Source organism: Myotis yumanensis, unplaced genomic scaffold (assembly GCF_028538775.1).
Source record: "Myotis yumanensis isolate MYYU_CA2020_CCGP unplaced genomic scaffold, mMyoYum1.0.hap1 SCAF_5, whole genome shotgun sequence".
NCBI classification, from domain to species: domain Eukaryota; kingdom Metazoa; phylum Chordata; class Mammalia; order Chiroptera; family Vespertilionidae; genus Myotis; species Myotis yumanensis.
Genome location: NW_027223756.1, coordinates 86,259,654 through 86,271,160, shown reverse-complemented (window position 1 = coordinate 86,271,160; position 11,507 = coordinate 86,259,654). Strand labels below are relative to the sequence as shown.

Sequence of the window (11,507 nt, the reverse complement as noted above, 5' to 3'; positions counted from 1 at the left end):
CTCAGACTCAGTGTGTTTCTTTGAGGGATTTGGGGACCAGCAGACCACAGGAATAGGCAGGGCATGGGCTGAGGGCCTGGAGGCTTTTATTTCTCCCCTTGTCCAAGGGTGGTGGGTGGGCCCCACTACACGGCCATCTGGCTGGACTCCTGGCTTCTGGCCAGATCTGCCTCCCTCTGCTCCCGCCGCTTCTTCCGCTGGAGCAGCCGCCGCTCACGCTCAAACTCCTTCATTCGCTTCACGTAGCTATGGGCAGAGCATGAGAAAGGGCGTTACAGCTCCCTGGCCTGAGTTGGCCCCCCCTTAGCCCTGGGAAGCCAACAACGGGGCTGGAACTCCACCCCAGAGCACTCTGGGAGCCCTCGGAGACCTGGCCTCTGGTTTAAGTCTGGGGTCTGCCCCCTCTCTGCCTCTCTGGTGGACACCAGTGAGCCCTGGGCCTCCTACCTGGAACCCTGGCTTGGCTGATCCTCCAGGTGGCCTCAAAGATGCCTGCCCCTCCTGACCCTTCCCCTGCCTCCACCCAACAGACCCCCTGAGAGCCTTTTTCAACTAAGGCTCAAAACTCAGGTTAGTTCACTGTCCTTTGCCTCAAGATCCTTGGGCTGAGGGTAGGTGGGGGTGGGGAGTGAGGGATAGGGGTGGGTCTGGGGCTCACTCGAGGTGCTCGCAGTAGTCCCAGTCGTGCTGCTCGTGTTTGCAGGCCAGGAAGTTGGGGAAGCTGTCGCGCTTGCATTTGAGCAGCCGGATAAGGTAGTGAGCACAGTAGTCTCGCTGCTGGAGCACCAGCTGTGCATCATTCATCTGCTGCTGTGTGGCCACCATCTCTGTGGGGAGGGAGTGGGAGGGACTCAGCCATGGTGGGCTTTTGGGTCCCTAACTTCTGGAGGTTCCCATGATGCCCTCAGTCCAGGGAGACCCAGCCGCCCACATGCAACCAGGAGTCACAGCTCAGACCCGTCCCCCACAGGTCAACTGTGTGGCAGGTGACTGCTGTCCTCTGATGGAGGCAGATGGAGTGTCCTTTTCTCATTTGTTCAAAGGCAACCTGGACACTGACGCCCAAACAAGGGAAGAGTCCCCGTCTCCCCAAGCACCTCAGCATCCACATGGATCCTCATCTCCCCAGACAGTCCCACCCTGCAGGACCCACTTTCTCCCAGCGCTCCCCTCTGCCGGGCATAACCAGTGTGGGGGCTGGGGTGACCTGGATCCCAGCTGTGCCCTCTCACCAGAGTGTGGCCTCTCGGAAATTCAGTTTCCTCCCCTCAGGAGTGGACTAACAGTCCCCACTCCTAAGTCAACTGAGTGAGCGTGAAGGAACGGATGTAGGTGCTCAGTGCCCCCTTCAGTGAGGCTGAACTAGCCACTGGGCTGCATCCCATCCACCTGGCAAATCTGAGCTGGGACCAAGTCAACCTTCAGGGGGCTGATGGGGGCCCTTAGAAGTCTGGGTGCACACTCCATGCCGGCAACCTCCCAGCTCCCTGCAATCTTCCCCACTGGCGTCTCTTCCCTCTGCTTCTGAACCCCGTGCCTCTGCCTCCTTCAGGCCCTGGTCCTCATCTCCTGTCCCTGCACAGAACCCCTGGCTTCCACACTCCGCCCAGCCCTGCCCACACAAGGCTCTCACAAGGGCACTGAGACCCCAGGACACTGCCCTTCCTTAGCTGCTTTCTTGAACATTCTCTTCCCCTGGCTCTCCCTTCCCCAGGTTTCCTCCCATCTCTGTGGCTTTGGCTTCCTGAGGTTCTTGCTGAGAGCCTTTGCTCCTTTTAATCCATGGCTTCCATCACCACCCGATAGACCGTTAAGCCCCAACTCGGTACCCCCACCCTCACCTTGTCTGAGCGCCAGGCCCATAATCCACCTGTAGCCCCCCTGCTGGTTTCCATGGCAATGTGACTGCAACTTGAACCTGGCATAATCAGTCAGCAGTTAGGATTTATGGAGTCACTGTTAGGGATCCTGCTCTTGGAGGGAGACACAGTACAAACAGGTGGAGCCAATGTCACAGACTGTCCAGAATGCTAAGCATTGGAAAATAAAGCAAGGGAGAGAGGCAGTGTTGGAGGTGGGTCACAGTTTTGGTGAAGGGATCCTTTAGGACAGTGGTTCTCAACCTTCTGGCCCTTTAAATACAGTTCCTCATGTTGTGACCCACCCATAAAATTATTTTCGTTGCTACTTCATAACTGTAATGTTGCTACTGTTATGAATCGTCATGTAAATATCTGATATGCAGGATGGTCTTAGGCGACCCCTGTGAAAGGGTCGTTCTACCGCCAAAGGGGTCAGGACCCACAGGTTGAGAACCGCTGCTTTAGAAAGTGGCATCTGAAAGTGAGGGAATGAGACATGAAGACCCCTGGGGGCAGAGCATTCCCAGCAGGGGGACAACAGGTGCAAAGGCCTTAAGGTGAGGGGACAGGCCTCGGGATGCCCCAGGGATTCTGGATTGAGCATGTGGTCTGAGTGTGGGCTTGCTGAGTGCAAGATGCTCATTAACACTGTGGAGAGATGCCAATCAGGCAGCGGGGTCCATGAGTCTGGGGTTCAGGGTCAAGGCCCAGCTGGAAGTAAAAACTTGGGAGCACTGGGACACAGAAGGCATTTGAAGCTAGGGAACTAGCAGAGAACCCCAGGGAGTGAGTGGAGACCCTGGGGCTCCCCAATATTTACGATACAGGCAGTGGGGTTGGATCAGTGAAGAAGCCCACATTGAGGTGGGCAGGAGTGGGGGGATCCTGGCAGCCGGGTGAGGAAGGGCTTCCATGAAGAGGCAGCGATCAACTCTGCCTGGCACTGCTGCAGTGGGGTTAGTTGGAACTGGGAATTGACAGTGGGTATAGCAATAGTGTGTGCGACAAACTGGATCAGAGCTCTTGCAGTGAAGTGGAGAGATAGCTGGAGGAGGAGGGGGTCCAGGAGGGGATTGAAAACAGTCAAAGTAACTATTGTATTTGCATGTCGATGGAAAAAACAATGTTGCAATTGGAAGGGAGAATGATAGGGGTGCCCGTGGATAGGGGAGAGGATGGGATGGAGGTCACAAGGGGTTTTCTGGAGCAGGGTCAGATCATCTGAAGTGACAGCAGAGGAGTGCCAGGAGCCACGAGAGCTCTTTTGACAGTTTCTATTTTCTTTTAAAAATATGTCTTTGTTGATGTTTTTTAGAGAGAGGAAGGGAGAGATAGAAACACCAATGAGAGAGAATCATTGATCAGTGCCTCCTGCACACCCCCTACTGGGGATGGTGCCTGCAACCCAGGCATGTGCCCCAACCAGGAATCAAACCGTGACCTCCTGGTTCACAGGTGGACATTCAACCACTGAGCCACACTGCCGGACTCCATTGATTTTTAGAGAGTGGAAGGGAGGGGGAGAGACAGAGAGAAAAACATTGATGTGAGAGGCACACTGATTGGTTGCCTCCTGCATGTGCCCGACCCGGACCAGGATCGAACCTGCAACTTGACTGGAATTGAACCCGAGACCCTTCAGTGTGTGGGCCAACGCTCTAACCACTGAGCCAAATAGGGAAACAGCTTCTATTTTCTTAATCAGAGAATTCAAAGTGACTAGCCGAAAGGAGGTACTGGAGTCAGAGAGAAGGCACGGGACACTCATCTAGGAGGGAAGGGGCGTGGGAAGGGGCAGGGAATGAATCAGGAAAGCCAGCAGCAGGAAGGATCAACCAGGGGGTTGATGGGGAGAACAGCTGTAGAGTGTGCTTCTCCCATGATGTTCAGCTGAATAGAGACAGGAGCCAAGGAGAGCTGGGCTTACCCAGGGTTGTGGTTTAGCCAAGCAGGAGAGAGGAGCAGGAGGCTGTGGGTGTTTGCCAAACAGAGCAAAGCAGGTGTAAGAAGGCAGGTGGATTAATGGACTGCAAGTTCATGCAGGGCTGACCAACTACCAGGAATCGGGCCCCTGGAGGAGTCCACCTCCCAACAGTCTCTCAAATCCAGACCTCTCTGCACGCCCCCACGTGGAGGTCTCCCCTTCTCCAAGTCCTCGCCCACCGGCAGCCAGCACAGCCTTTTGTCAGAGCAAATCTGACCGTGTCTCCTCTGCTTACAAACGCTGGCTCTCCCCTCTCCCGGGTCTCCGTGTGGTCAGCTCCTACTCCTTACCCTGAGGTCTGGCTTCCGGCTACTGCCTCCTGGAAGCCTGCCTCCAGGCTTCTCCAAGGTGTAGACCCCCAGCTCTGCCTGGTGCCGCTGTCTCAGCCCCAGGGCTGCGAGTTTCCTTTAATCAGTGCCTGCTGTATCCATGGTGCCCAACTTGGGACCCCGGCCCAGGACTGGCGTTTGATGTGCTTGTAATATTACTACATTAAAAAGCAACGGGCGGCCCTGGCCGGTGCGGCTCAGTTGGTTGAGCGTCGTCCCAAGCACCTAGAGGCCGCCGGGCTGGATTCCCGGTCGGGGCACACGCCCAGGTTGCGGGCTTCATCCCCGGTGTGTGCAGGAGGCAGCCCATCGATGTTTCTCTCTCTCTAAAATCAATAAAAACATATTTTAAAAAAAGGCAACGTGCACGACAGTATGCATGGCGTGAGTCCCCGTGCACATACCTAAGAATAGGACTGACATCGGGACAGAGGGACAATGAACACGGCCCTTCGCAACGAGCCCTCCCCTGGGTCCGCGCGGACTCCAGGACAAAGCCCAGCTCGCAGCGCCTGGTTAGCCCCCTATCGCCACCTTCCCCCGGGTTTTTCCTCGAGCCGTGCCCTCTGCCCTGAAAGCCTCCACACTCAGGCAGGGTCACGCCTGCCCTCCGCACTCCCCCCGGCCGGGTCAGTGCTGGGCCCAGTCCTGCGGACCCCGGCGTTACGGCGTCCGCACCCCACTCTCGGTGGCCGCGCCTGCGCATTGGATCTCACCGCGCTCCTTGCGCCCGGGGAAGCCGTAGTCGGGCGGAAAGGTGGGCATCCGCAGGGGGTCTGGCTCCCCTGAAGAATCGCCCAGGTAGCGCCTGCCCAGGTGCGCCCCCATGGCTGCAGCCGCCACAGATTCCTGTGGCGGTCAGGTCACCTCGTTCCTATCCGGAAGCACTGCCCCCTCGCTAGTCTCAGCTTCCGGGTTGCGCTGGCTGTCATGGGGATCATAGAGACGAATGAGTCCGGAGGACTTCCGGTATTTCTGGCGTCACCTGGCGGCCATTTGGAGACATTACAGGCGCGGCGCGCCCCTTCAAGGGATCCTGTGACTGCCATTGAATGAATGCAGTTGTGTAGGTTTTTTTTTTGCCTCTGGATAGAAATCCACTTGGGTGGGGAAATGGAGGGGAGACGACGTGGGTCCGGGGCCTTCCCCTACCCTCACTGGGCGCCCCTGATCTCCCCAGGCTACAGCACAAATGAAAAGAATTTTTTCATATTATAATCATATTTTTTTAAAACATGGTTTTTCACAAAAATCTTTCGAATTTGTTTTAAAAAGCCTTGCACAATATCAATGATATATTTAGTGAATATCAAAAGTTTAAATAAAATTATTCCAAAAAATATTTTAGTGAATTTAATTTAAATATGCAAATAAAGTTATCTAAAATGTAAAAGGCTAAGCAACCATTCCACCATCTGACCAGCCAGTACCTATGATGCACACTGACCACCAGGGGGCAGACGTTCAATGCAGGAGCTGCCGAGCTGGGGTGACTTGGCAGCAGCGGTTCTCAGGTGACGCATCCCAGAACCAGAGAGGAGGGAGCCCGATTCCTCTCGGGGCCACGTGATTCCACCTTTGGCTGTGGGTTATATTGTTGCTGGGGCACTATCAGCCAAGAATCTGGCTTACTGCTGAGCTGCAGTGACCGCAGACACCCTTCGAGCCACCCCAGGTGCGGCCAGCCAGGGAGGGACAGAGGGAGGCTGGCTCCAGGGCGTGTCTGGGCCATCTTGCCCAGTCCCACCCTGCTGGCCACCTTCTAATTAATTTCCTTTCAATGTGCACAAACCCGTGCACTGGGCCATTAGTCTATACCCGTGGTCGGCAAACTGTGGCTTGCAAGCCACATTCGACTCTTTGGCCCCTTGAGTGTGGCTCTTCCTAAGCCTTAGGAGTACCCTAATTAAGTTAATAACAATGTACCTACCTATATAGTTTAAGTTTAAAAAATTTGGCTCTCAAAAGAAATTTCAGTAGTTGTACTGTTGATATTTGGTTCTGTTGACTAATGAGTTTGCCGACCACTGGTCTATACTAATAAAAGCCTAGGTGGCCCTCATGTGACATCATCACAAGATGGCTGCCACAAGATGGCCATGTGCAGGCCGGCAGGGGAGGGCAGTTGTGGGCGATTGGGCCAGCAGGGGAGAGGTTAGGGAGCGATCAGGCTGGCAGGCAGAAGCAGTCAGGGGCAATCAGGCAGGCAGGAGAGTGGTTAGGAACCAGCAGTCCCGGATTGTGAAAGGGATGTCCAACTGCTGGATGTCTGTTTAAGTCAGATATCCCCTGAGGGGTCCCAAATTGGAGAGGGTGCAGGCCAGGTTGAGGGACACCCCCCCACCTCATGCGCAAATTTCGTGCACCGGGCCTCTAGTTTATAAATAAAACTATTGAGAGCCAAAATGTTAAATAAATCCTATTGAATGCTTTTGTGAAAATGAAACAAGTTGCAATTCTAGTATCCCTCTAGTGGCCACTGTAAAGAAGTGGTATTACAACCTGACTACGTGGCTCAGTTTTCTGGCCACAGTGGGCATCATAGTGACCTCCCATTGATTGTTATGGATGCTGGATATATATATATAAAACCTATGGACACAGACAATAGCATGGTGAAGGCCTGGGACCGGTGTGGGTGGAGGCAGGCAAGAAGGGGCCAATGGGGGGTGGGGACATATTTAATACTTTCAGCAATAAAGACTTAAAAATAAAAGAGAAATCAGATCATGCCATTCCTCTGCTCAAACCCTCCTTTGGCCCCCCCCATTTCATGTGGAGGAAAAGCCGAACCCAGCCTGGACGTGTCTGACTTGGGAGGTCTGGGGTGTAGGGCTCCAGGCTCTGCATTTATAACAGGTTCCCAGGTGATGGTATTGGGAGGACTGCCGAGCTAGACTTTCATATGTGGAAATGGGGGAGTGGCCACTCTATACTAAGTGGAAAAAGAAGCTTTGGAGAATAGACCAGTGGTGATGGAGACTTCCTTTCCCCAGGCCACGGCCTCCATTTGTGCCCATCCCGACTCCGGAGCAGACTCACATTGTGGTCTTTGTGACGGGCACTCCTGGGGCTGTGCAGTGTACAACCTGCACAGCTGTACCCGGCAGCCTGCCCGCCCTGCCCCGGGTGTCTCACCTCCCCTTCCTTTTTCTGTGCTTCCACTGCTCACCCAGAGGTCAGAGCTGGGAGGAGACTCAGGGAGGCAATTTAAGGTCCCGGATGGCTCACCCTGGATGACCGTGGGAAGTCCTCTTTCAGGGTTACTCAGTTTACTCATCGGTGATACCTCGTGCCATGTAGCCTGAGATCCATTTGACTTACTTATCTTGTTTACCGTCTTTTCTCTTCTCAAACGTCAGCTTGGTGGAGCAGGGAATATTGTCTGTCTTGTTCATTGCCATATTCCCCGCACATAGAATGGAGCTGGCCCATCATAGGTGATTAGTCAATACTTGTCATGTCCACAAATGAATAAATGAAAGGGATGGTTTGGAGGAGTCAGTTAGATGGTTGGGTGCATGAAAAGCTCTCACTGCCTGGCGCCTAGTTGGTGCCCAATCCATGCTCTTGAGAGGCGCCAATATAATCAGGTCAGAGAGGTCAAGGAACAAACGACACCAGAGTGTTACCAGAGTGTTACCAGAGCGTTACATTTAACGGCACCAGGGCAATCAGGAAGGTCAGAAGGGGGAGATGAAACAATCAACTTTGATGGGAGACAGCTGCAGCCAGGGAGGTTACGGGAGATGGCCACAGCCCGGGAGTAAACTGAAAAACAACTTGATAAAAAACCAGACAGGCATTAATTCACAACGGCGCCAAGATTCCCAGAAGAATGACCCCGTTTGCTTCCCCCGTTTGCTCCCCCCGTTTGCTAGAGGAGTATATAACCTATGCTTAAACTCTTAATCGGGGCTGACAGCCGCTGCTCTGCTGCGTTCAGAGTAAGCTGTAAGCCCCAACATGTTGGTAACTAAATAAACCCTTTGCCTTTTGCATGAGAAGCGTCTCTTGGTTCTTTGTGACAGCGGCTTGCGTCCAGGGCGTTACATTTGGAGGTTCCACCGAGATAAACCGCAGCCGCCTTCGGGTATCAACGTTCCAACAGACGCTTCTTGGGGTAAGTGACGGCGCCTTTTTGGACAAGAATAGCGATCGCTTAGATATTGAGAACTCGAATTTTGTCTGAAGCCGGCAAATCTGTTTGGTCAGAGATCTGTTTGTTTGGTGGCTGTCGGGGAGGGGCGTGAGCCTCCCCTGCTGTTTGGCCAGTGCTAGCAAATCTGTTTGGTCAGAGCTCTGTTTGTTTGGTGGCTGTCGGGGAGGGGCGTGAGCCTCCCCTGACTGCGGCTGACAGACGTGTCGGGAGGTCGCAGGCCACATCCCCGGGGGACGCCCTGGTGGAGTCTGGAGAGGACCAGGGGTGCCTGGATTCCTCTCGTTTGTTCTGAAACTCTGTTGCCAGCTGGGTCAATTGGCTTTGAAAAACCTTCTTTTTGGATCCTTTGATTTTTGTCTCAACGCGTTGTGTCTGTCCTTGTCTTTTGTTCTTTGTTTCTTGTCGTTGGTGTGTTGGTGTGTGTGTGTTCTCTCCTCCACCCTCTGCTCCCTCCCTCCACCCTCTGCTCCTCCTGGACGGACGCTGTGGAATGGACTCAGACTGCTCCTTTGGGTATTGTGATTGATCAGTTCAAGGAGATTGCGGGAGGCTTTAGAGCTCCCTCAGAAATTGGGAAGTTGTTAAGAATTGAATGGATTGTTTAAACTCTGAATGAATGTCGGGTGAAAGTATGTGAGTGTAAAGACGGGGAGGGAGGGGGGAGGGGGCAAGTGTGCGGGAGCGCGGTGCGCGGTGACCGCAGCCCTCGCCCCGGAGCCCGGCCGCGCCACGGGCCCAGGCAGCTCGGCTGCAGCGGCTGACACCTGGGGGCTCTGCCTCCGGCCCGGTCGGCGGCGGGTGCTGGGCCGGAGCTGGAGCCCGAGCTGCGCAGCCTGGAAGAGGCCGGAGGCCGGGAGAGGCGGCGGCAGCCCAGGCAGCCCGAGCCCCGCAGCTTGGGCCTGCGCTCGCTCAGCGCCATAGGCGGCGGAGCGCCTTCGGGGGCGGCGCTGGGGGGCTCGGGCCGGGCGCGGACTCGTTCGCGGAACCTGGTGGCGGCGGCGGCAGCGGCTGCGGCCGGCGGTGGCCGGCGTTGGCCGGCGTTGGCCCCGGGCTTGTGTGGAGCGCGGGGGGGCGGGGCCGGCGAGTCGCTTGCGAGAGGCCGAAGCAGCGAGGCCCCCGGCGGCGTTGGGTCCGGGGGAAGGTCTGGGAAAGGTCCCGCGCGGAGCCCAGGGGCCGGACACCTGGGGGCGGCGCGGCTACTCTGGACGGGAGCAGGGCTCTTCCCATGGAGATCGCGCCAGCTAGATGACAAAAAGTCCTTCTTGTAATTGAAAAGTTTTAAAATGTGTCTGATATTTCTATTCACATATAAAGAGAAAAGCTAGTTTAAAACTAATGCGCGCAATTGTCCTGTTTTTGGACATTTAAATAGAGTTTTGAACTAGAATCTCTTCACACATGTACAGAATAAAACCCAAGACTGATTATTTCCTAAGGAAAATAGCTAATTTTACCCAGGGAAGCAATGCAGGCTTGTTCTAGCAACAAGCCTCCAAAAGAAAATTCAGTAAGATTGCCTCTGTTACAAAATTTGCCAAAGTAAATGCCTTAATAATAATAATTGAATTTAAATCTCAAGAAATTATATAGCTACAAATTTGCCTCTTGACTTTCCCCAGAGAAAAATGGTGGTTTTAAAGTCAAGGGCTGGGCCAGGCCTGTTTGCCAGCCTCAGGTGTGGTTTTCCATAGCTGCTGGGAACTTGAGACCTTAAAGTTTACTGAGTCAAACAATAAAAAAAAAAATGTTCATCTAGATATTATTAATCTGAATGTGCCTCATAGGAAATCTAGAAAATAGAATTAAATCTATTGGTTAATTGTGTCTTATATTTTTGAAATTTACAAGAAGTCGCTGACCACAGAGAGACAGACAGCTATCCCAAGATGACGTCAACAAGGCCTGTATACTCACAAACTGATAATTGCTAGCTATGGTGATTCAAAGTTTTAATGGAAAATATTATCTGTCTTTATTGTTTAAATATATATATCTTTGTTGTTTAAAATTATTTAGCTAGTGAAATTTTTGTTTATGTCTCAAAAAAAAAAAAAAAATTGAATGCATGATAGACCAGTAAGCTGGGACAAATAGAATAGGAAAACTAAACAAAAATCCTATCTTCCCTAAACCAAAGACATTTGGAGTAAATGCTTTGCATTTGCCTCCCTAAACAAAGGTTAAATCGTTTATGTCAATCTGATTAGTGTCATTTGTTGTCCACACCCAGGGACAAATGAAATTAGAAAATAAGCCTTATTTTGATTAGTTCTTTCATTCAGGAGGAGCTAACCCGGTCCCTCCCTGCAACATGAATGATAAAATGTATATCAAAAAAATTTTAAAGTTGCTTAAAACTCGCTACCTTGGGTCCAGTTCTGCATATGTAAAAAGGGGACAGAATAAGGTTTGGTAGCAGGAGTAGAGAGGCAGGCAGGGCAGGAGCAGGCCAAAAGAAGCTGGCAAGGCCATCCAAACCACCCAGCCGCTATTGGCCAGAGCCGCCTGAGGCAGACCTCCTCGAACTGGCAACAACTGACTCTGACTAGGACAGGCTGGGCTCTTTCCAACTGGGCTCCCATGAACCGATGGTCGAAATGAAAATCGGGGGCCAGACTGTGAACTTTATGATTGATACAATGGCAAAGCACTCAGTAGTTACTCAGAAGGTAGCTCCCCTCTCAGGACAGGAAGTCACCATTATTGGAGCTACCGGGACCACAGCTGCAGACTGTTCTGCCGCCCCCGCCGATGTCAGTTAGGCGGCCATCAGGTGGTTCATGAATTCCTGTATTTGCCAAATTGCCTGGTCCCTCTAATGGGCAAAGACCTTTTAGCACAGCCCTGCCTAGGTGAAGAGACCTCTTCAATGATCCTGCCCTTAGCAGTGCCGAGGGGGGAAGAATGGAGACTTTATACCCCCCCAGCCAAAGGCCCCCACATCTGTTCCTGTCAGGCCCCCATCAGGGGACTTAGATGATGTTCCTATTATCTGCTCAAGAGCCCAAGACTGTAAAGATACTTATTCACTAAAAAGGTGTAAATATGTTTGGGGGCTCCTCTGTCTGTTTGTTTACTGAGAACTTTGATTTTCTATATGATATTCTATGCTGGGTTGGGATTTTGGAATTCTAGTCTGATTGGAACATTTAAGGATGGGGCTCACAGTT

At 52.8% G+C, this 11,507-nt stretch overlaps 1 protein-coding gene across 1 annotated transcript; it reads right to left on the bottom strand.

Moving 5' to 3' along the window:
- Positions 1 to 64: 64 nt before the first annotated feature.
- Positions 65 to 5,078, bottom strand: NDUFB7 (NADH:ubiquinone oxidoreductase subunit B7). The gene is made up of 3 exons (XM_070416161.1): positions 4,892 to 5,078; positions 659 to 827; positions 65 to 246 (listed from the first exon to the last, which is right to left on the bottom strand). Exons 1-3 carry the CDS (start codon positions 5,001 to 5,003, stop codon positions 126 to 128), a joined length of 402 nt encoding a protein of 133 aa, XP_070272262.1. The 5' UTR covers positions 5,004 to 5,078; the 3' UTR covers positions 65 to 125.
- Positions 5,079 to 11,507: the final 6,429 nt, after the last annotated feature.

Excerpts from the sequence above, each read along its gene's own strand:
- NDUFB7 (XM_070416161.1), bottom strand. The coding sequence starts at position 5,003 with ATGGGGGCGCACCTGGGCAGGCGCTACCTGGGCGATTCTTCAGGGGAG. Across the intron at positions 828-4,891 it reads CCCCGGGCGCAAGGAGCGCG|AGATGGTGGCCACACAGCAG; the intron begins GTGAGATCCAAT and ends CCCTCCCCACAG. Across the intron at positions 247-658 it reads GACTACTGCGAGCACCTCGA|CTACGTGAAGCGAATGAAGG; the intron begins GTGAGCCCCAGA and ends CTCTGCCCATAG.